Source organism: Acipenser ruthenus, chromosome 15 (assembly GCF_902713425.1).
Source record: "Acipenser ruthenus chromosome 15, fAciRut3.2 maternal haplotype, whole genome shotgun sequence".
NCBI lineage: Eukaryota > Metazoa > Chordata > Actinopteri > Acipenseriformes > Acipenseridae > Acipenser > Acipenser ruthenus.
In genome coordinates this window covers 21291629-21316774 of record NC_081203.1, presented here as the reverse complement: position 1 = coordinate 21316774, position 25146 = coordinate 21291629, and the positions used below count along the sequence as shown (strand labels likewise).

General features: G+C 37.6%; 1 protein-coding gene across 3 annotated transcripts; it reads left to right on the top strand.

Annotated features, from left to right (window-relative positions):
- The first annotated feature begins 834 nt into the window (after positions 1–834).
- LOC131697572 (bcl-2-modifying factor-like) lies at positions 835–22670 on the top strand. 3 transcript variants are annotated; one of them, XM_058987425.1, is made up of 4 exons: positions 835–1014; positions 6731–7024; positions 8578–8670; positions 18180–22670. In XM_058987425.1, the coding sequence occupies exons 2-4, from the start codon at positions 6754–6756 to the stop codon at positions 18251–18253; spliced, it is 438 nt and encodes a 145-aa protein (XP_058843408.1). In that variant the 5' UTR covers positions 835–1014; positions 6731–6753; the 3' UTR covers positions 18254–22670. The 3 variants fall into 3 exon arrangements, with proteins under 3 accessions (XP_058843408.1, XP_058843406.1, XP_058843407.1); XM_058987423.1 differs by having other exon boundaries at positions 839–1014; positions 8578–8759; XM_058987424.1 differs by lacking the exon at positions 835–1014 and adding an exon at positions 1587–1963 and having other exon boundaries at positions 8578–8759.
- The last annotated feature ends 2476 nt before the right edge of the window (positions 22671–25146 follow it).

Here is a 25146-nt window from a genome sequence, read left to right as displayed (position 1 = left end):
AATCCCCTGATTGGTTTAAAATGACACTGGACCCTGCACTCGCGAAAATGAACATTCTCTTAAAGATACAGATAACATACATGGCGTATTTATGGGATATGTTGCAAAATCGTTGCCGTTTCTTTACAATCTTGAGTTTTGATCGAATATTAATGCAGACACGCTCTATGAACATAGATAAAAAAAAATGTGCAATGTGGTTTCTGCAGCAGTGATGTTTCTGTAAGTTGCCATACTCTTAAATAAATGACAATACAGCATATTGACACACTTTCAAACACACCAAGACACTGGCAAATCATGACAAAAAAGCCGGTTTTAAATTGTAAAAACAGTATTTGCAAGTACATGCAAAAACAGCATAATCTAAAACCTGAAACTGCTCCCATTTTGTATTTAACCGGGTAATAAATGACATGTTCTGATTAACAGTATATGACCCATATAGTTCGAGGAAGGGTTTGTTTGTCAGAATAAGCCAGGACAGGGTGATTTAGCTAAGCCAGAGCTTGACTAGAATTCCTTCATAACGCTTCTCAATGAGGTCTGTAATGTTCATCGAGTAAACGGGACATCGGTTTAACGTCCAATTCTAAAAAAAAGCACTTCCATTTATTACACACTGTAATTAACAATTATCTAATTGACGTCACTGTTAATGCATCTATATTTTCAAGCAATTTGGTGTTTTGTATAATGTATGGTTACTTAAAAAACAAACAAAAAAAAAAACCTAAAATTGCAGTTTCAATGGTCGTAACATAAATGCAGCCCAGGTTACAAATGCTGAAGTGTACCTTTAAGAATACTGCTTATCTTCCTAGAGTGACGTTTCGGGGCGGAGTACGTGCCGATGACGTCGTAGAAAGTGAAAACAGCTTGTTGCTGAATGCAAAGCATGCCAGTATGAAAATTGTCTTGGAAGGATAAAGAGCAAGGTTTTGTTTTCGGCTGACAGAAACACTTTCAAGGCAGAGATACGACTGCTTGCAAACGCACATTAATCAGCTGGCGGTGAGTAACTTCTGTACATGATTTATATTGTGTGTTAGTATGCGGTTTTTTATTGTATTGTTCTGGTAGCATCATATAGAACTCCGGATTTTGAAAGGTAATCTGTACTAGTAAAGGGACTACTTAAAACACCGGCAGGATGACGTACAGAATACGTTCTGTAAATGCTAGATGTTTCAGATGTGGGTTAACACCGGCTGAAGCATGCACATTGCATAGAAAAATGATTTGATGCCTCAGTTTACATGGTAAAATATGTTGTGTTTGGATAACATCTATCACAATAAACCTAACCTTAAATAAATAGATTTTCACAAAAGAAAAAATATATATTACAGCTATAGTATTGTCATTTTTGACAAATGATTGAAACAAACGCAATAGTAACGCTTATTTTGTTGGATTGTTTACTGTAATTCATAAGACACGCATTTGCCAGTGATCTGGGTTAAATCAAACCACGTAACTCTCCCGTTATCCGTGTCTTGTATGCACAGCTAGTGTGTCGAGAAGATGTGTGTTTTCTGTTTGTTTTGGCTAGCGGTTTCCGGGATGCGTCACGACAAGCACTTGCATGCAAGCGGTGGTACTGACTGGGTGAACGATTTTAAATCAGTTCCTTTGCCGGTTTTTGTGCTATACTGGGAACAAACAAGTTGACAAAGGGAAGGATTTTGCATATGTTGATAATCCATACCGGTGTGTCTGACTCTGCATCATACAGTGTTCATACCGTAAATGCAACCGTAGCACGAAACGAAATGCTTTCTACGTAAATTACACATATGGTAATTTGGGATTGTCAATTCTGATTGGTAATTTAAGTATTTGTAACTATATTACGCATCACGAAGATTTTCTGCAAGCGGATTCGGGTAACTGTAGCTGGGAAGTTTATGGAAATACGGGATCCTTAAATCAAATCATGCGAATTTCCGTTTTGCGTAACGTGAGTTATTAAATATGTATGTTTAATATTAACTTAGCCATAACATGTCTATTTTTAGCAGCTTGGTTATATGTTTTAAGTAATGTAACATACCTGAATAATATCTATACAAATGTACAAAACGATCGTAAATGTGATTATATGCAAGTTTCGTAGCAGTACTTGTTACTCTCACGAAGCGCTAGTTTTCTGTATACAGCAGGTTCCCCTACAGACTGATGAAAATGCAAACACATTCCAAGAAACTGAGCTTTGACAATCAGTTTTCGTCGTTTGTCGTATTATTTTATATACAATGCCATAATACCTGTACACAATTTTGTATCAATAAAATAAAATACAGTTAGGCTAAAACATAAAAATACCGTTTGGTTCATTAAGTAACACGCTGTGTGCGTTGTCAGCTTTCCAGCAAAAATCTCCAAAGCAATGCATCCAGTTCGTGGTTTTTTGTGTTAGTTTTGTTGCCCTAACCACCGTACCCCTGGGATGTTTACTGATCACTGCGAGGCTGCAGATTGCAGGAAACAGTCGCTTGTCTCGCGCGTTTTGTTACACTGTAACTGAGTGTTCTGCAATTTGCCAGACTTGAAGCTAAAGAACTACCGCCCTCTGTTGGCAAATAAGTGTTATTCAGTGTTTAGTGTGAAACAATGTCTGCGTTTCAACACAGTCGCCTACACACTGACTATAGCAATTATTGTGATTGTCCGATCTTGTTTAAGAAATAATATTCACTTATTAAAAACCTCCAATTTGAGAATATTAGTCATGTTGGATTTTAACTTTTTAGAAAAAGTAATAACACCGTAGATAAAGCTATATTATTACATTAAATACAAACTCCAAATGTAGGTTGCTTTCGTCATATGCCTAGAGAAAAACCTGCTTAACACGGTGTAAATTATATGTTAAATGTTTAGTACCGTATACCAATAGGACTGTACATTTGTTGTCACTTGTTCTGTTCAGTTTTGGAAAAAACGATAAACGTACACAGTTCTTAATAGCCAAACGCTAGGCAATGGATATCCACAGCGTACAAGCTAAGTGGGAAAACTTCAATTATAAGGTTTTTAAAAAGTTGCTTTTGGGCGTCCCCGTTAGAGTTGATGTTTACAAAATGATGCAATATCTCCTCGGCGTTGAGTGATTTAAATACAGAGCAAGGTCCGGTAGAGGCTCCCCCTGGGTCCTAAAGCTATATGAATTTAAGCTGACGCCCATTTTTTTCTTAACAATTATAAAACCTCGGGCTGCACATTGTCGTTTCCTCGTGTTTTTAATACAGTGAAGACAGCCGATCAATTTTTAGCAACGAGAACACAACCAATGCACCTCTTCCAATGCACGTTGTTAAAATATGGTTGCATATTGTTGTTTTTCATATATATATATATATATATATATATATATATATATATATATATATCTATATATATATATATATATATCTATATATATATCTATATATCTATATATATATCTATATATATATATATATATCTATATATATATATATATATATATATATATATATATATATATATATATCACTGGTATGCTGCAGTGTAGCTTTGTTATATAAATGTGATGCAAGGGCAGAAAACCAGACACAGTTTTCTATTGGCTGATGTGCTGCTATTGGAATATTGTTTTCCCCTACTGCTGAGTTCAGTTCAATGTTCACTTATGTATGCATTTATTCTGTTGTGTCTTTTATTATGATGACAGCAAGAAAGAGGGGAGGGGAATTTTCAGTGGCGCAGTTCTGTCATTGCTTTGGGGCAGATATGGAAACTAAACACAGTATCTATCAGTTGTGATGTAACTAGCATATTACGTTAGTCCATTGAGAAGCGGGCAGCCTTATGACCAAGGAATATTGACTACACTAATATACCCGGAGTTGAGCTTAGGTATTTAGGATAATAGGTCCATTCTAATTAGATTACCATTGCACTGGTCTGTGCAGTTTAATGCATTTGTGCTTTGTGGGTTTATTACCAAAACTGTGAGGTTAAATAAAAAACAGCTTGTGATGTGAGGCCTGGTCTCAGTCTGTGCTAAGAAGGGCAGCAGTGTGGAGTAGTGGTTAGGGCTTGGACTCTTGACCGGAGGGTCGTGGGTTCAATCCCAGATGGGGGACAATACTGCTGTATTCTTGAGCAAGGTACTTTACCTAGATTGCTCCTATAAAAACCCAACTGTATAAATGGGTAATTGTATGTAAAAATAATGTGTAAAAAATAATGTAATTGTATGTAAAAATAACGTGATATCTTGTAACAATTGTAAGTTGCCCTGGATAAGGGTGTCTGCTAAGAAATAAATAATAACAATAAAGACAGTGGCATTATGAGTGCCTGTTCCAGAACCAGTTACTTTGCTTGAGGGGTACATCGTGGGTTCATGCAAACACAGAATTGAAAATAGACATGTTTTGCCTCTTTTGTGAGTGGGGGGCTCAAGCTATAATTATTGTGGTACAGCTGTGCTCTGGCCATTGAAAAGATTCTCAGAAAGGAAAGGAAAGGCTTCTGTGTAGGTGGTGTAATACAGGTGTAGACTTTAAACAGGGTGAACATCAGTAAACCGTAATTAGAGTCAACAATATCTGCTTGATTCCTTTCTTTATCACTTCTTGGACTGGTAAAAGTACTGTAAGTGTTTGGCAGGATTTTTGTGTTCTCTGTGTGAAGTAGTTTGATGTATCTTCCTTGTAAACACACAGCGAGACAACTCACCTCGCACACAAGTAGGCTACTTGAACCAAATATAACTCATTGTAAGATCATGGAATGTGAAGCTATACCACAGGGATTTTCCTTCTGTCAATTGTAATCCTGCTGAAATTACTTGGTGAGATACATAGATGCTTTGCCCCTGTAAGGCCCAGGGCCCACTTAAACCAACCAAGTGCTTGGGTCTGTTTTTTTGGGCAGAGGTGGGGGTGTCATTTAAATTATTGACCATTGAGGATTTCTGTTGGCTGATGCACTGTTGTATCCTTGTAAACTTAAGAACTGGTACCGTTGAGCTCTATAAGGGGTTCATTTGCTTTCTACTGATGTGTTGTCAGATTTCTGCTGCCTTCACTAATGCCACATTTACATAAAAATAATTACCATTGAGTAGAAAAATCGAGTTTATAATGCCAACGGCCTCCTCTGGCAGGTTTGCTGTAATATAACCCCATTGCAAGTCAGTTGCAGTCATAAGGGGCAGGACTGCAGACTTTGGTATTGGGATGATAGGTGGTGCTCAGTTGGCAGGTGCTTCCCTATACAAGGCTGCGCTTTATGTTTCAAAAGGAACAATTTTAAAAGGCATAACTCTGTTGGCCACTGTGGAGAACAGACTTTGCTGGTATCCTTCCAAAACATTTTGGTCTAGCGTGCAAATGTAAACCGAGTGTGACTATATGAACAAGGTATTATTTTGGGGAAGTACCAGGTCCAGAACAGTGCATAACCTTTACATTTGGCAGGTGCACAACTGATATGTGGTTTTGCCTTATAAAAATTGCACAGAGATAACTGCAGTTTGCATACATGCTAATAGCAGGCTATTTAGACGTCATTATTTGTTTTCAGTGCGCTGGAAACGGTTTAGAAACTGCTATGAGATCATTTTTGTTGATGAGCTACACAGGATGCTTGTTCATTGTGTTGGTCATTCACACGGTAGAGTGACCTTCTAATATTCAGATTTGGTTTATGTTTCTTCACTCCTGATTTGCATGTCTTCCTGTGGAAATATAAAACACTTCTTGACCTACTGAGATGTTTTTTGTTTTGTTTTGTTTGCATTTTCTTTTAATGAAACTGAGGGGAGAATATGCTGTTTTAAACAACCAGGACATCTGTAAGTGAGTAAGTTACATTTGCAGTGTAAACCAGGTTTACACAGTACTTTAAAATCAAGCAAATACAACTGTTTTATCTCATAAACCAGTGCAACTTTTCATTTTCATATTCATATTATGGGTTAGCAACCTAGGGCAAAATCTAACATAACCTATTCCTTTGACCTTTGACCTAAGATGACCTTTCCAGACATTACAAGACTTATTGCATTGAGATATTCGCTTCATACTCAGTACACAGCTGTATTCTATGATTCTCTGGGTCAAGCTGAGTGTGGGTACAGTAAGGAAAATGACAGTTTGTTGTCCTATAAAGCTGCCGCAGCCACGGTGTCAATGCCTCATATCTTACAATCTATATATGATAGTGACTTCATATTTTCATAACTATATAAACCCTGCATGCCAAATGTGTCCCTGTGGGGGAAAGTGAAAATAGGGTTTAGCACAAGGAGCAGGGGAAGGGGAAGATTAACCAAACATCTTAACCGTATGTAGCATGTGAAGAGAAAAATGTCATATACTGTAAAAAAAAATGAATGGAAGAATACTTTCAGTGCATGTTTAAAGGAGTTGCATTGTAAATACAATCCCCAGGAAATTCACGAAGTATATTAATTAGTCATTTAGCAGACGCTTTTATCCAAAACAACTTCCAGAGACTAGGGGTGAACTATGCATCAGCAACAACTTACAATAAGAACTTGGTTTTACGTCTCATCCGAAGGATGGAGCACAAGGAGGTTAAGTGACCTGTTCAGGGTCTTGCAGAGCGTGTCAGTGGCTGAGCTGGGATTTGAACCGGGAACCTCCTGGTATCAAGCCCTTTTCTTGAATGACCTGACCACCAAGCCTGTAGTATAGGATTACAACTAATTTAAACATGTTTCTGTTTCCAGGGAGATTATCATTAAAATAACCTATGGATTCTGATCTGGATGAAGTTGATGACGACGTCTTTCATCCAGACGATGCCGAGGCTGGAGGTCCCGAGAAGACCATAGTTTCCGTGCGCTGTCACTGTAGCTGCTCTCCACTCAAAGCACCACTCCATTTCTCATACTGCAGGGGCACCAGGTTCAGGGAGATCAGGTACGAGAACAAGGAGACCCAGACGACAAGCCCCGTCATGGCAAACAGAGACATCATGCTACCCTGCAGTGTTCAAGAAGAGCCTCTGAGACTTTTCTATGGTAAGGATAAGCTTAGCACATTTACAGGTTGGTAATTCTACATGGAGTTGTAATATCTTTGTACAATGGTGTATTTAATTTGCAAATACAAATGTAGAAGAAAGCCTATCATTTCAATCCCTGTCCTTCAGATGACCAGAATGAAGGAACAGAAACTTTCAATCACCTGCCCGTCAGTATCACCCTGGAAAGGAAAGTATGCAAATAGTCAGATTGTCATAAGATGAATATCAACAGTTTTACTGTATGGATCCATCAGATTCATGCATATATTAAAAGGATATCATTTTTGTTCCACGTTAGTTTGCCAAGATATCAAGGCCTTTCCACAAAGCAAGAGACACAGGGACAGGAACCAGTGTCTGATTTAGTACCAGGCTGGATATAGACTGAGAGATTATGTAACAACTTTTTTTTCCTAGGGTTACGTCTTGTTTGAACTGTCTACCAGGGTGGATGTGCAACTCTCTGGTTAAGTGGTAGTAGTTTCTCAGCAAGATACGTAGAGATCAGCACAAAGTGTCAGGTGTTTTTATGCTAGTTACCAGTTTCTTAGATTTAGTTGTGTCACTCGACCAACTTTGTTGCACTTGACCAACTTTCTTTTACAATAGTCGACTATTCATCTCAGGCCTGCAGACTTCAGTCTTTGTGTCTGCTGATCTATATCTCTATTGTCTGCTCTATTAGCCAGTCTGCTTGTAGTCTGTTATGCAAGTTCAAGATTTCCTATTGCACTTAATATCCTCTGCTAAATGTCCGTTCACGTACTTACACACTGCTTAACCATTGTTCATAAAGCAGGCCAAAAATATAATGCCAAAAAGAGTGTCGGATGGTGGAGGAAGTTCAGCTACACTTGCTTCAGTCACAGTGTTTGTGCTCAGCAGGGGGGCTAATGTAATGTTGGTAAATCTGGATGCATAATATGTTATATTTTACCATGTTTACCATCATTTACCATGCTTATGTATGCTTTACCGTACCACTCTGGGCTTTACAATGCTTTCCTATTACATTTTGCTATGCTTTTACTATGATAAACTTTAAAAAGGGAAGTTCTGTGTCCAGCTGTTTAACTCTATTACGTATGCCTTAAACTGCTAAGAAAAGGGATCAGTAGGTTCTGACTCTTTCTGCTGTCTACTATTTTAAACAAGAGGAGATAGATGCTGATGTTTTCCCATTTAAAGGCGTGCTAACCAGGCTTTAAATCCTTTAACATCCACAACACATTAAAAGTGTATCTATTCTGCTCAATGTATTGTAGTTCTTTGTTTTCTTTGTGTTAAGATTTTGTATATTTAGGTACAGTTGGTACTAATTACACCATTTCATGGTGTGATTACAGCTAGACCATTGAAGTGAAACTGACATACTAGTACAACACATGAAGTGATTAGGTACCAAGAAGCAGCAGGAAGTCTACAGAATTGTGTTTGAAGTATCTGCATATCCTGAGCAGAGAACCCGCAAACCCACGGCCTAACTAATATTGGTTCCTTTTTGGTTTTATGATGACGCAAGCCTCTTCTTGATGTGCTGCTTTGCAGGTAATGCAGGCTACCGATTGCACTTCCCAGCGGATTTTGAGCAGAATCGGGATGCCGTAGAGGACGAGCTTGTGGAGGAGAGGAACCAGGGAGGTGAGCAGCCAGTGCTAAGTGCCGAGGCTCGGATTGGGCAGAAACTCCAGCAGATAGGAGACCAGTTCCACAGGGATTACACTCTAATGGTATGGGCAAGTTCTACTCCTGCTCTTATTACTGTAACACTCGTACTTCTCAGGGCAAATCAGAGACGGTTGAAATTGCGCACACAAAAGGAAGCCGACACAGTAGCAGGCTTCCCTTTATGCTAGCCAAGTAAACTGCTCTCGGGGGAGGGAGGGGCATCCTAGAACCGCCATTGTCCACATGGGACAAACAGTGGCCATTAGAGCCAGTTGTGATGTTGATCTTGGCTAAGAACTAACTTCAGTTTGACATTAAACCTGTATTTGTAAACTTTCAGTTTTCGCAACAGACATGTGATGACCTTTATATTTCACAGTAATTAAAGCACTTATGTCTAATGCACTTTTTTAAATCTCTCTGCCTGATACTGTCCAGACCTGAGTGATATAAATGAGAGTGCCAGTGTTTGGACGTTATCATCAATAAGACGTTTGTCTGAGTCCCAGTAACACAAGCCAGACTGAAGAATTAACTTATAATATAGTGTTAGGAATTCCTAGCTTTTGATATACCAGTATTTTCTTTGTTAAACAGAATTTCCCCAGGGTTGCCCTGTGTACAGTGCTTTAAAAGCTCCCAGTGCTAACGGTGGGGCAGTACAACTTCCAGAGGAACTTGCATAAAGGAATCTGGTACTGAGCCTATTCCACAAAAATGTTTGTAGCACTTTACAATGATATTGCAGCACTGCTAGTTGTGTGTTGATTGTGATATAATGCCCTGTCCATTAGGAGCTGCTCTTTCCAGTACACCACCCATCAACAGTGTTCATGTCCTGTTTTTCCATTATCCTATGTGGGACTGAACACCTTTAAGCTTGTTGTTTTACCAGATGGTGTGGTCGAACCCAACGTGATGCACCTGAACATTAGTGGTTTGGTGAAGATTACCAGTAAATCTGTTTTGTCATTTCATATCCCTTAATTAAGGAATTAGCCTAGTTAAAAGTAGGTTATGATTGTAAAGTAATGTGGTCAACATTGAGATGACTTCATCCAATAGGTCTCAAATACTGGTAGTAAAGATTCATGTTGGACTAGACCTAGGGACTAAAGCCCATATTGGAAATGACTCATTAACAGTGAGACGTTGTTCTCTGACCCTGGCATAAAACACAGAGACTAGACGAGGGTAGGGATAAACAGTAATTCAGTTTCCATGCACATCAAATGCAAATCCACACATCTCAATATATTGACAGAAAATTATCTACCGTCCTCCCTTTGTTGATTTTTTTTTAAAGCTGTTCAAGCAAGCAAAGGTTTGTGAAGCATAGATGTGGCCAATCAACCACATGCATGTGTTTATATGTTCTAGACAGATGTGTTAACGATCACTTGTGCCCACCGACAACCAATCATATTAGTGTTACTATGTCACAAGATAGCCTCAGTCATGACAAGGGCCAAAAAAGTATGGAAGCGGTGAAGTCACAAAGCTCCTGTCCATTTAAATTACACCATTTAGTCTGTTCAGTCTCATTCTATAAACCTTGAAATAAGACCCTCCCTGCTGACATATTTATGTATTTCTATAGACAGTAATGCACTGTTTGATAACACACATGTTATTTTCAAATCCTTGATACACAAATGTTAATGATCTCAGTGGCATTATTTCTGTCTGCCACTGTTTCAGTCAATTGAACAGACTCAAGTGTGTTAGCAGTATGTGGCCCTGCATTGGTAGAGGAGAGCATCTTGCCCCTTGGTTGGATTTGAACCAGTCACTTCTTGCCATCAAAGTAAAGGTTGCTTTCTCTAACACCCTGAAACCAGCATGTCTTGGGGAGTTTTTCAATAGTTTTTTTTATTTTTTTATCCCAAGTGAACCTGCATTGGAGAAATGATTTATGAAACCACATGCAGCACAACGGTTACCAGAACATCCTAGCTCATTAGTTGCAACACGTCAGGGGAAAAAAGAAAATGAAGAAGTAGCTGGACTAGATAAACATGTTGTAACCCGATACCTTGTGCGTGAGTGTAACGTGCAGCTGTGGCTTTGGAGTCTCCAGCAAGTCCCGCCAGCAATATTAAGGACAACAAAAACAAAAAGAGCCACAGAGATGACACATTTTCATGAAAACCCCTAGAGCTGGTTGTAAGCCTGGTGTGTGAAGCAAGGCGCCTTGCTGTGTGTTTGGCAGACGAGGACAGGGTGGCGTGAGAGTGGCTTCGGATCAGCCCAGTAACAGTAAACAAAGAGGCAGTGAGGGCACACTCGGGTCTATTTCTTATTATTCTATAGTGTCCTGTTCATATTAATCCTTACCCTCCCAACCAGACAATGATCTTGTGGTTTTGTGAAAACAACCTTGATCTTTCCTTTTTTTTTTTTTTTTACTCTTGTGTAATAGCCTTTTAACTAAGTGAGTCATACAAAAAGACTGCCTGTTCAAGCTATTCATAACATATAATAATATTGGCTGGATCCATTGGCTTAGGATTCAAGCAGACACATTGAAAATTATGTTGTCCAGTAATATATTTTTCTTACAAACCCCTTTTCATTGGATCTAAAATAGAGTTTTGGCAGTAATATAGATAAAGATTTCTGTTTTTTTTTTTTGTTTTGTTTGTTTGTTTTTTTTAAAGCTGTTGAAATCTCTTGTCCGCCCATTTTAATCCAAGCAGTTATCAGATTAACTTTTTAACCCGCTAACATGAAAGTAAAATGATTGGTTTTATTATTAAGCAACCAAAATAATATGGTGTCAGATTTCATAAACATTTATGTTGCTCAAACTCAAAAAGAGGATGTACCTATGTTAGCCTGACAGCCCTGTATATCTGAGGGAGATAAGCCTGCTTTGTACTGCTGCCATAGAAAAACACATCTCTGACAGGTCCTCTCTACCCCGTCACTAGGTTTAAAAGGAGTGCATTGTCATACACCAACATACTTCTGTTCATTTATCCTCTTATATCTTTATTTTAACCATAGGAGTCAATTATTTGTAAGGGTAGCACCAGATAGTTGACCAAAAAAGTGACCTCAGAAGCTGGCAGTTGACTAACCACATGCTTCAGCGGCAGAAGAAACAAAGTGATGTTTTTGTGTTTTAAAGTGTGTACTCGTAGCATACTGTCAATTTCAGTATTGTACTTGTAATCAGCTGTTTACATTGAAACAGAAAGTACCTGTGAAGTAACGGTTTCAGAGGGACAGAAGTGCAGTTACAGTTGCAATCCATTAACATGGAAATGTCATTTTAGAACATTAATAAATAGTTTTAAAAAAATTACAAGCAGTTTTAAAATATAGAAATGTACAAATGGAGAGCCAGACATTATCAATGGCATGGTTATCAAAAACTATAACTTGGGTACTGATTTTACAGGCATCTGTCCCATGCATTTGTGTGTGTGTGTGTGTGTGTGTGTGTGTGTGTTTAACCAAGTCTTTTTCAGTGTCATTGTAATGTACTGTAGGTCTAATGGCACTCCTCTCATGGCCTTTGACTAATACCTATTACTGTAAATCTTATTACACAAGGAATTAATCTTATTTGCTGTAATATGTATTATGTTAACATAAGGAGTATGTTTTTAGACTTGGAGTGTTTTGCTGTTAATCATGAAAAAAAAAAAATATATATATATATTCAGAAAATGAACTAGAAAATATATCTATAAGACTTTAACCCAAGCAGTTACATAAGCAATAGCACAGGTTATGCAACCGTTATGAAATCTGTGTGAAAGTACAGTACAGTAGTTTTGTAACTATTGCCCACCCTGTCGTGTGTTATTGCGCTTTTAAAATGGGCAATTTAAAAAAATCCCAACATTCAGTGTTCACTCTGATTACTGAATGAGAGCCAAACTGTGCAGTATTGCAAAAAACGATCGCTAACAGCCAATCAGAACGCTTAGTTTTTCCATGACATTTGATAAACTACTGTCTCCTGGTCACAGCGACATATTGTGAAGGCGCCTGAAAGACTGAATCAGAGAACCTTCTTCAGTACCTGTATGTTCTTATGTATGACACGCACACATTGATGGCCTCTCAATCCAGTGTCCAAATAGTCATTGCCTATATCAGCCTGAATCTTGGTAGAAAGTAGGAGGTTAAGAACAAGATTCAAAATCAATAAAATCATCTAACTCCTACATTTTATTAGAAGAATGGTTTATTATGTGTGTATTAGTGTACATATCAGAAAAATGGCCAGCATAACAAAAGATAAGAAGGACATGGTGCCAAGCTCTGTTTTTATTTAATAATAAAAAAGATAAAAAAAGGGATTTTAGTGAAATCTATCTACTGTATTTGCCTCCCTTTTGTGATGTTCCTTTGCAGCTTCTGTTTTTGCAAATTTTTGCTGTTTTTATCTTTCTGCTTAACATGTAATGCAATATTTGTAGTTTTGATATCTGGTCAAAGATAAGTTGTAATTACCGGACTAACAAATGAACTGTCGTTAAGTGATAAGGCAGCATTACCATTAGCATTGTTGAGTAACAGCTATACATGCATATGGTGCTCGATAAGATATGTGGTTGTGGAGTGAGAAGGCTTGCAGACTGTGTCTGGGTAAACTCTCCCTGTGTTTATATCTAGGGCTAAATTTAACTTCTGAGTCATCCTTGTACTGAGCAACGTGACTGAGATTACCCAGAATGCCTTGCCATCTAACTGACTCGCAGCCAACAGTGACTGAATCTGATCTAAAGGTCAACGCCAGGGACTTTCTGGCAGGCAGCTTACTATTTAAAAAAAAAAAAATGTAATCTTATTTAAAGACACAACTGAATCAGTCTTTTAGTGCAGTATGTCACAAGTTATATGTTATTTGTAAAACCAGTAAGAAATAGCACATTTAAACTACTCCTATCTGCATTAAGTTGTTTCCTGTTAACATTTACAATTATTTCATGTATGAATTGTATAAACATTGCCTCAAATTTACCTCCAAAAAAGTACAGTGTTTTGTTTTGTTTATTCTACCACCTGAGTGCTAATTTGGGAGCCTAGACCAACACACAGCATGCTTTAACAAGACCCGGTTTATTTTCAGTTTAATTCTTGGAGGATTTACCATAGACTTCCCTCAAAGGACTCATAATTCTGCATCTAGTTTCCTAACCCCTTCCAGTAAATGTTGACGTTTCCCCTATCGGTGTCCACAGGTTTCAAGATTAGGATCTTCCCCCTGGTTGTTTGAGTAAAGGGCACTACAACAGGGTGTGACACATTACAGGAGGGTTTGTTTTAGGTAATAAGGTTGGATTGTCATGTGGCACTGTATCACATAATTATCTTTGTAGTATATAAGTTATTGATAAGTAACTATACCTGTATTCAGAATAAAAAGGATTAAATATGGTTGTTTTAATGTGCAATACTTGGCCAATGTGTGCTTTGTGTTGTGATACTAGAAATTGATCTTTAACAATGGTAAATATAGAATTCAGGAAATCAAACTAAAAAGTCACGCCACTATATTCAACCATTCAAGTACTTTATAATCCCTAACACTATAGTCTTACACAATCCTGTTCTATTCTGGTTAACTACATTTTCACATAGTTTGACCTTTTGTGTACTCTACAGTATCCGAAAGCAGCATTGCACCATGATCTGTTATGGAAGAATCTATGGGAAAAAGTATGAAAAAACTGCATGAGCATTGTATTTCCATCCAATGTTTAAGGATAAGGATCATATTTATTTTTATCCACTTTAGAAAAAAAGGAATACAAGAAAGTTGTTATTCAAACTTTTTGAAATGCAAAATTATTTTGACTGTACTTGTTTTGTTTTCTGAGGAATCCGTTTAATTTCCCAGGCCCGATTTAATTGACGCAAAGGCAGTGGTAGAAGATTCAATTATTTGTATAATCAGAGCCCACTGACTGGTTGTTCTATTTATGAACAGCCCCTGAAATTCACACAGGATAATCTAACTTGTTTTAGGTAGGTCAGTCTTATATGGATTTTGGTTTGGATGTGAGGATGAAGACACAAAGAGCTTAACCTATCATTGATCACATCCTTTTGGAGCAATGAAGATTGTTTTTCTTGTCTGGACGAGTCTTTTGGCTGTCAACTCTCAAATTGGGGTGGCATTTGAATATTAAATTCCCATGCTCACACTATTTATTGAGCCATGTTTTACCACTGCTATTCACAATTCCTCTTCATGCTTTGTATCTAAGGAAGGCCTAGTGACAGAGGTTGTAGTACAAAGTCATAATCTGGCTTGACAACACTTATTGCAAATTAAACATTTTCTTATATGCAGGTGGGGCAACTGATTCATTTACATTCAGATAAAGCAACATTTTTTTCTTTTGAAATTCCCTCTTTGATATATTGATAGTTGTTTTGGGACTACAGATTTATGTAAAAGTATTCCTTTGATCTACACAGGGGCAGATCTAAAGACCCTCCCTGGTGTTTTACATATAATTTTACAGAAAGAAAAATACTTCAGATATTCTCAATAATTGTTTTTAATTGATTTTCATAACCTTGGAACAGAAAAAGGATTATTTTTTGATCATCTAAATATTTGCAATATTGAAATCCCCCACTGTTTGAATCAGTGGAATTGTGTTCTCAATGAAGCACAGCAAGGTGGGAGATATGCAGTAAAATCGCCTGCAGTTTGTATGATGGCATAAGGCTTATGCAGTGAACTTCATTTTTATAACCATACATGTGAAGGCTTATCTGGTAGTTAAACAGATAGGAGCTAACACTTTAAAGGGGAAGGGAGGCTGAGCCTGCACTGGAAAGTGACTGTTCAACAAATTTAGCTTGTTGACAATTATCTTCCCTGCCAACAATAACATGCGCAGAACGTGCCCGTTAGTTGTTTGCCAGTTTGAGGACAGCCACATGTATAAAAAGTATAGCAGCTGATCTTTGCGCGGTGGATTTGCACCGGCACAGTACTTGTTTTACTTTTCGTTGTGTTGGTTTTGGCCAGCGTGCCTTTTATTTTGTGTGAGTGTTTTGTTTATATGATTTAATAAAGAGAGTGCACAGGCAACTCACCCCACACTACTTGTGTTGCCTGTATTTTCTGGTCTGATGTTACCCACCAGCCATCCTGTCACACCTCCCCAAGCACTATAGTGTTGTTGTCTTACTGTATGTCTCTAATGGTTAGGGCAGGCATTGTTTAACTATATAGATTTCTAAAGAGGGAATAATAATGGTGTTAATGGGATGCTATGAAAGTCCTCAGATGCTGTCACTTGCAGGCTATGGATAAGCAGCCATTGACCTACGTGTAACTTGTAGCTGCTATAGCTTTGTGATGATAATGCAAGGCTGTTATCTTAAAGAGCTTCAATGAGTTTAGAAAAACTAAAAAACTAAATATACACAGGAGAACTTTGTTTTTGTAAAGATTCAAAAAGGAAATGCAATCTATTTTTTCTGTTCGTTCTTTTGTTTATTCACAAAAGAATCGCAAAAACAATTTCCATTGTTTGTTGTTGGTGGTGTTGAGTTTATTTGCAGGTAGTGCTTATTTTCATAAGCGGTTGGAGCCACCGCATTTCTGATTCTTGTCAAAGCGTACAATTCCACGTGTGATGCCACAGCAAAGGATGAGTAATACTATGCATGGTAAAACACACCGTTACTACACATCTGTTAGATAAACGCTATTGAATGTTGCATATCAACATGAACGCAGTGGCACAAATAAACAGTTCTTTCATGGTTAAGTAAGCATTTAAAGACCAGTGCTTTCCGATGTTGAAAGGCTTTTAGTTTCCAACAAACATCAGTGCAATGCTTTCTAAGGTTATACAAGGCATGCTCAAGTTACATTTTGTGACAGAATAAATGTTCCGAGTCGTAACAACTAACAAATTTGGAACCAAATGATGATGATTTTTTTTTCTTTTTCTGAAAGATGCAAGGAGATAACACTTGTGGTTTCCACCCACTAATATCTCACCAACCCTAAAAGTTTGCCATGGTAAATTTGCATGGTGATACTATGCATTCACCAGAGTTTCCATGATTTGCCAGTTTTTTTTAAATTTGCTTTACCATAGCTCTTTGTGCTTTACCATGCTTTCACACTTTGCTATGCTTTTACTATGGTCAACCTTTATAAGGAAACACCTAAGCACATTCAAAATGTCTCTGTTCTTGTGCTGCATTTCCATTTCTATAGTATTCAAGCATTTCTAATGGATCTTTCCAGTGACTCACATCTCAATGTCCTGAATTATCAGTAGGGTATCATTTTTACTAAAAACGAACAAATTCCTTTTGTTTTCAGTGCTGTTGACCAAAAGAAGCCCATAGTAGTCTTGAACCAGTTGATCTGAGACTCCTCATGATAACCATGCCTCTTTAAACCTAACCTTGAATTTGATAAAATACAAGTGTAGATATTGAAATACACTGTCCTGATTTGTCTAAACACACCTGCCCCTCTCGCACACCTTGCATTTTGGATTGGTGACCACTTATCCAAGAAGGTGTTGCCCCCCCCTCCCCAAACTGGTAAGACAGGGATTTACATCCTGACCTACTTGCACACTCTGAGAAGCTCGCTGTTGTCTTGAGTTAGTTCAATGTTCCAGGTGATTGCTGCTTATGCGGTCAACCTATTATGGTTTATATCCTTGCTTTCACACACTGTAAATCTGGACCAAAGGTCACCTTTTGGGCAGCGTCCAGAAAGTGTCAACGATCATATGCCGTACAAGGGATTTGTAAAAGCAAGGTAATAGTCGTCCCAACAGGATTAGTTTGATAACTTCCCCAAGTTTGCTGATTGCATATCCTGTGTGTCTGTGAACTACTGCTAAACTTTAATCTGCTAAAAATGAAGGAGAAAATAAACAGCTTGGATAAAGCCATGTGTACAAAATGATAGCGTTACAGGTTGCTTTTGGTATTAAACATGGTGTAATTACAACTTTCCCCTGTTAGGCAACAGTAGGATTGAAAACAACAATGTACCCTACTGTTAAGGGAATTACAGTTCTAACGTTCTTAAAATACATATTCGTATGTTATAAGCTATGCTGTTTTTTCACTTTGAAATGTATCTTTAAATGTAAAGAAAAAAAATCTAAATTACACATTTTTATGTGACTTACTGACCCCTTATAACGGATGGATTACAAGGCATTCTGCATCATAATTAAGCAAAATGTATACAGATATCACCTATAGCATGCCTGCTGTTGCCCTTGTGAGATGCTGATCATTCTCATTATTATTTATGCATATGATGTAACCTTATGTAAAGAGGCCACAGCACACTGTCAGGCCTAACATATGCAAACATAATTATAGTTTGATGTACTGCCTGGTTTCTTTGTGTGAGTAATGCAAAGTGTAGGACAGACGGCTGGCACATTAAAAAAAAACTATATGGCCTGAACATGTGACTTGGTTTTCTAAAACCCTTAATTTGTTTTTTCTTTCAGCACCACATAAACCAAAGGAACCAGCAGCCCGTGTGGTGGAGACTGGCAGTTACTTTGTTCAATCTGCTCTTTGAAAGAGAAGGGAACATAGTGATGCCAGATCAGAGGTGAGATGGACACTGCACGCTCACAGAGGAACTTGGCTGCTGATGGCACTGTAAGATTGAACACGGGTTTAGACCATAAACCACACACCGCGGGCCGGTGGCTGATTTTATATGCTCTCAAATTTCCCAAGAGGAAGCCATGTTGTTCTTCAGATTCTTTCACAAGAACATGTCCATATTGTTTGTGAAGAACTATTTTGTACAGTATGTCAGTCTTTTGCACTTCTGTAAATGTACATCTTGAACAACATGCCGCTATATTGGGAATGCCTTATTTTCCATTTTTGTGTGGAATCTTCTCATGACTGTTAAAAAAAAATATATAACAGCAAAAAATATATAGCAGTTGGAAATTCGATTTAACTGTGATACCCTGGGACCATTTCTCAAGTTTCCCAAGATTTTTCCAAATTGTTTCTAGTACTATTTTTCTCCTGTCCCAATTGTTGAAAACTGAAAGGTGTTTCGTTTTGTAAAACTATTGTCAGCAGGTCATATCCCACTTTTTCTGTGTGCTTCTGTAAGTCTGGGAGTGATCCAGCTACCTCACGACCCCCTGCAAGCATCTTAACCTCTGTACAAAAAGGGTCAGACCTGTTTGCGTGGGTAGATCATGGCGCCACTGTTGCATTACCTCATCTCACCCACAGGGGTCAGCATTATCTGTAAAAGTGCATTGTTAACACAGAACTACACATTAAACCTCCAGTGTGTTAGCTTAACAGCCTCAATCTTCTCGATGCTGGCGATGCAGAACGCTTATAGTGCCTAATGGACTCCCTGAACCTCACAAGAAAGGTGTGTCTGTGTCCTAAATCAGAGTTTTTGATGAGCTTGAACTAAACTACCACTACACAATGATTTGGACAGGAGTGAAGCAGGTACTAATGCTAATAATGAATGAAGGGTATCCAATTCTGTACGTACAGGGCAAGCCTGGGCTTCTCTTGGATCTCGCATATGGTGCAAACATGGTACCTTTAGCACTGACTGAATAAAGCTGAATCCTTTACTAAAAAAAAACCTGTATTCGTAAAAATGATTTCCCTTGCACATATCCTTTTTCTAGAGAAATTCAATTTTATTTTGATAGATATTGATAAAGTGTACCACACCTTTCCTCCTTAAACTATTAAACATTGTTTTGGACTAGTTGTTCTAAAAGGGGGAACAAAATCATATGAGGTACAAAAACCTGCGATTTATATCAGACATTTTCTCAGGATGTGGTTTAACAGTGGAGCGCCAGAGTTCTTGCGCCTAATTTCAGGTTACTTGGATGTGATAATTCAATGGATTCAGTACGGTGCTATTGTTACAAATAACCACTAGTTTGTCACTAAGAAGTAGATTTTGTACAGGAAAACAAACATACTTCAAGTTGAGGAAGACTGTAATAATTTTGGTTAATTGTGAAAATTAATACATTTGTAGACCACTGATGCTGTTTCATTTTTTTTTGTCCCTCTTTGATGGAAGCTGGCCCTGCCACTCATTAAAATACCCTAGACAGAAATCTGTTTTTTAGTCTTGAATCCTAGTCTATCACATTTTTATATAAAATTGGGCATTAAACAAATGTACAATCACAATTTCACTAAACCTCATAAATTACTTGGTTCTTTCTTTTTCTTTTGCAGCTTGTTACTTGAACGTAAACTGATTTTAATTACTTAAATTTAATCCCAATAGATGATGTCTGACATTTTAAACAACTTTTAAAAGCCATAACATGTTTGTGCATGAGTCGGGTACCAGCTGATAAAAAATGTAGTTAGTGCGACACTCAAAAATATACAAACATGACGTTTAATCAGGGTCTAAATGTACCAAGGAGTTACAGAATGCCTTTGGAACTGCCCATTGTAATTTGACTATTCTCCATTATATCTGTGTTCTTAGATTATGAAAAACCCAGGAAAACCCTTGAAAAAAAATTATTAACACATTAAAACAGTTGGGGTTAATATAAACTAATGTAACACTAGTGGCTGTAAGTTTTGCAATAAGAGCTGTTGTATAACGGCTAAAGGCCATCAAGAGCCATCGTTCTATCCTCTAATTACCACCATTATAAGTCATGAACAGTAGATTATACTATTTGCAACTCCTTAAAAGGTGTCAAATGGTAAGCAGCCTCCGTAATGGCTGTTTCCTGTGAACCTTGAAAGCTGAGCCAACTACCGTAGCCTCCTGCCTTCCTTAGAATCAACTTGTGAATATTTTTTTTATATATTCCCCACCCAATTTGAGTGGGTCAGCTCCAAACATCAAAAAGGGACTTCTTTTCCTTGTAACTTATTCTTCATAATTTATTTTGTGTATATTTGTTTATTTCTACTGTATAGATTTCCTTGTGTGCAATTTTTTGTAACCGTGTTCTGTTTTGTCAGTACCAAGATTGTGCCAGGATACATGACTCATACTTACAGCCCCACAGATACAGACAACTGTTTTTTGAAAGCATTTGCTTGAATTCTATAAGGTTAGGCCAGCCCTTTTATTTTTGTTAGCAAGATGGGCGGCTGTTTGACATACACATCTTTCTTTTCAAAAAAGAAAATGTAGACCCACAGTATTAAGTAGGTTACTAATATAATAGAATGGTTTAATACTGACTTTAGGAAGTATGTTGGCTAGTTTACTCTATTTGAAGTACAATATTTGAAGCGAATGTAATACATATTCCCACTATCCCCTGTGAAGGCACAACTCTGGTTCTTGCACAATAATCTGTGTTTGGCATGCTTAGTAAAACTAATTGGGCTATAGAGATTGGAAAAACAGGCTGCTGTATTGGACACAATCAAATGTCATATTTAAAATACAGGGATGGAAATAAGGCTCCCATTGCATAGCAGTTGAATCCATTCCTGGTTTAATAAGACACACCTGAGCTTGTTACCTATATAAGAACATAAGAACATAAGAAAGTTTACAAACCGAGAGGAGGCCATTCGGCCCATCTTGCTCGTTTGGTTGTTAGTAGCTTATTGATCCCAGAATCTCATCAAGCAGCTTCTTGAAGGATCCCAGGGTGTCAGCTTCAACAACATTACTGGGGAGTTGGTTCCAGATCCTCCTTGTTTCTTTTTTCAGGTCGAAAGTCCCCTGGGTCGACATTGTCATTACCTTTTAGAATTTTGAATGCTTGAATACTATGACAGGAGTCTCCAACCCTGGTCCTGGAGAACCCCCATCCTGCAGGTCATGTATTTACATCATCAGTGGCTAAAGATCTGGAACACCTGTTAATCTTGACTAATTAAGCCGATAATTGGTTCAATTAAGTAACTGAGAAACTGGTTGAAACAAAAAACCAGCAGCCACAGTAGCTCTCCAGGACCATGGTTGGAGACTCCTGTGCTATGGGTAACCAAACATCAAGTAAAACCTGCAATGGGTGTAACTGCTATGCAATAGGAGTCTTATTTCCATCCCTGATTAAATATTAATTGCCTTCATTTCCATTACTTTGCATGTTTATGACAGTGATGTCAAAGGCCTTTTATGTTTTGGACTTGCATAATATAACAACAGACCCTATGTAATCTCAATGCACTGGAAAATAATTTATATATGTGTGTATATATATATATATATTTCATACATGTCCCTGGTTTCTGGTGTAAAGTACACTTATCATTTTGTTTGTAATAAAACACAAAACTGGATTTCTGTAATTAACAATTGGCTTCAGGAATTAGATTTGTAATTAATTTGAAGAAAACCACAGTGGTTTCATTTTGTGTTTTGTCTGAGGGAATTTCTGGCCTGTGCTAGAACTCAACCTATATCTTTCAAGAACACACTCGTAAATCAGATGTTTTGTCAGGTTAATAATGCCTGTTTTTACTGTAAAATGTTCCTGCTTCCTGTTTTCATTGTTGAGGAACTTTTCATTGTTAAAAAGTCTTCACATCTGGGTGGAATTTTTGAAAAGCTATTTGTTTCTTTTTAAAATGTAAAACATTCCTGTGGTGACAATATACTTTTTTGTAATCTTTTATAAGAGATATCAACAAAAACACAAAGGCCAGTCACCAGAAATTACAGTCTGGAACTTGAGTATGTTTGCTTTAAGGCTCTGGATATGCCTTGCATTACTCCTTTGGTTTCGAAGACGTCTTGGGGACCACACATTCTCTGTATCAAATAAACTGAGACCCAGTGAAAATGTAGCATTTTTTAAAAACATTGACTGTGTGTCTTCGAGACTGTACTGTGCACTCCTTAACCATATAAATACAGTTTGAAAGTGGAGAGTTTTGTATTCGTGCAATACCGCTGTAAATTAGAGCTTGGCTCTTTGAATTGATATCTTTTCTCAGATTTTGTTTTTCAAATTGGTACCATTTTTTTCAATAAAAATGCAGAAAGTGAAAAAAAAGATGTGTCTTTTTCATTTGAATATATTACAAAATAGAAATAGGATAGTCAACTGATAAGCATCCTCTCCTCCCCATTGGAGTTTTGTTGAGGTACTGGAATTGAAGTACATTTTCAGCTACAGTAGCGCAGTGTTGGGGAGTAGATGAGCTTCAACACTTTGCACACACCTTATTCCCTGGGTCCAAGCCATGAACCATGAATTTTGGGGGGGGGCGGACAGGACGACAGTGAACTCAGAGAGCTGGACTCTATAGCATTAGAAAGCATCAAAGCAATGGGGAAATAGTCAACTTGAATTGACCTTTAGGTGGTGTTCCAGTCACACAGATTCTTGCAGACCTGCATGGACTGTTCTTGACAACCACCTGTGTGACCTCAGCAGTTTTCTTTGTAGGACATACAATAGCAGTCATGTTTTCACCTGATGTCCGTCCGTCCTACTGTTCAGGTAGAGCTACAGAATGTTATCCTTGACATTCCTTGTTACAACAAACCTGACAAACATTAGATTCATCTTTCTGTGCTCAAAAAATGGCCATTTATACAGGAAAGATAATTGCTCTTTGTTTAATTAGATTCATAGGTATGTTTTGCTGGTAAGTGGTATTGGGAAATAATTAAAAAAAACATTGTAAAGCCATTTGTGTTTAAGTATCTGTTATTTTAGCATAACATACAAACATCACAACTGTAAAAAGTGCATTATGAGAGGAATATGTGAAAAACCGAAATAAAGGTGGGAGCAATAAAAATGAGTAGGCGTATGACAGCCATGTTTAAACAACTAGCTAGAGAATGGAGAGCCTGAAAAGCGTGTGTGATGCTGCTGTAAGTCAGGTCACAGAAGATCTATGCAGGCAGAGCATCAACAAAAAAGAACTAGAAATGTGTCTGACATTTTCTGAGGCTTTTCAGCCCAGAGCACACATCCCACTTGTTCACATTTCAATAACCTTCTGCAAGAAACTTGTTCATTTTTAAAATGCAGCATGCAGAAGTTCACTGGTAGCTGTACAGTGCATGACCAATAAATATGCAGAAAGACTAAATACATGGAATTAGCTTTCATACTCATAACTGTAAATCTGCAACAAGGCTTTATGAATTCATCCTTTGGAAACATTTTAATTTGAAGTTAGCCAGCCGTTTAGCAGCAGTGGTGCCTACTTGCTCCTCTCCCGTGGGGAGGTCATCAACTCACTAAGAGTAATTGTCTGCAGCCTGAACTAATAACCGCATGTCTGTCTGCACAGCTTAAACTGGCAAGGAAATTTAACAACTCTAAATGACCTGAGTATGGGGCTTGCTATTAGTTATCTCAAGCAGAGTGTTATTAAAGTTTGGCATGTCCTCCATTTAAGGTTAAACAAGTCATTTTTAAACACATTAATGTCATGTTTATTAAAAATGAGATTATTAGCAATTGCAAATGTACTAAATGTTTTTTCAAAATAATGTGCACACAAAACCATAAAATAATGATGGGGTGCAGTTTCTTTGGAACGATAGAGCTCCCTTTAAGGGTAACTAGGTTACATGTTCCTCTGTCAGCCAGCCCTTAAATTTTCCCTGTTGTGATTCTTGGCAGCCCTTTTACTACAGGCCAGTGACTTTATACAGCCATTCCTAGAAGTAATTGTCTAGGAATAGAATCAAAAAGGGGGATTATGTTGTCTTAATCTTAGCCAATGTTCAACACTGTTAAGCCCTGAATTGTGCACAACCTAGGCTCAGCAAATAGAATATGAATGTTGTGGCCAACGTTAACATAATGCATTGCATTCACACCCATTAGATATCCATTTTTCTTGACTATAAGTAGATTCTGGGCATTTTCCATGTCTTGGCCTATTGTGTGTTATACTGTAGCTTTGTGTCCCCTGCAAATTTCATAGGTTTGCTAATTATCCTCCAATCTAGGTCATTGATTTAGATAACGGTCCAAGAACACAGCCCTGCACCACCCCACTGAGTAAATTGCCTCAGTGAAAAGATTCCCCTCTTATAAATACTCTCTGTTTCCTATGTAGTTACACTGTAGCTACCATTTACATACATGCTCTGTTTTGCTCAGTTATTATTATTTGTTTATTTGACAGATGCCTATAGCTACAGTGCAAAAACAATATTTAAATACAGTATAGTTTACAGTAAGTGCAATTACCACTAGAATACAAGAGCAACAAGTTAGGATTCAAACCATTTGTATCTACAATGACATAATGGTAGTGCAATAGTGCAAGGATGGTGCATCAGCTGAGGATCCAGTAACGTGGTGCTCAATTAAAGATGCTATTGAAGTAAATATGCAAAAAAAAAGGCATTTACTTTTTCGTTTTTAATATTTATTAATGGAGACTTACTCAGTAAGTCACCAAGCTTTGAAAATCAAGCCAATTTTTATTGTGATATTATGGAGCCGCAGTCCACATTCAAGGTGAGCTAGATTCGCTGATAAAATATATGTA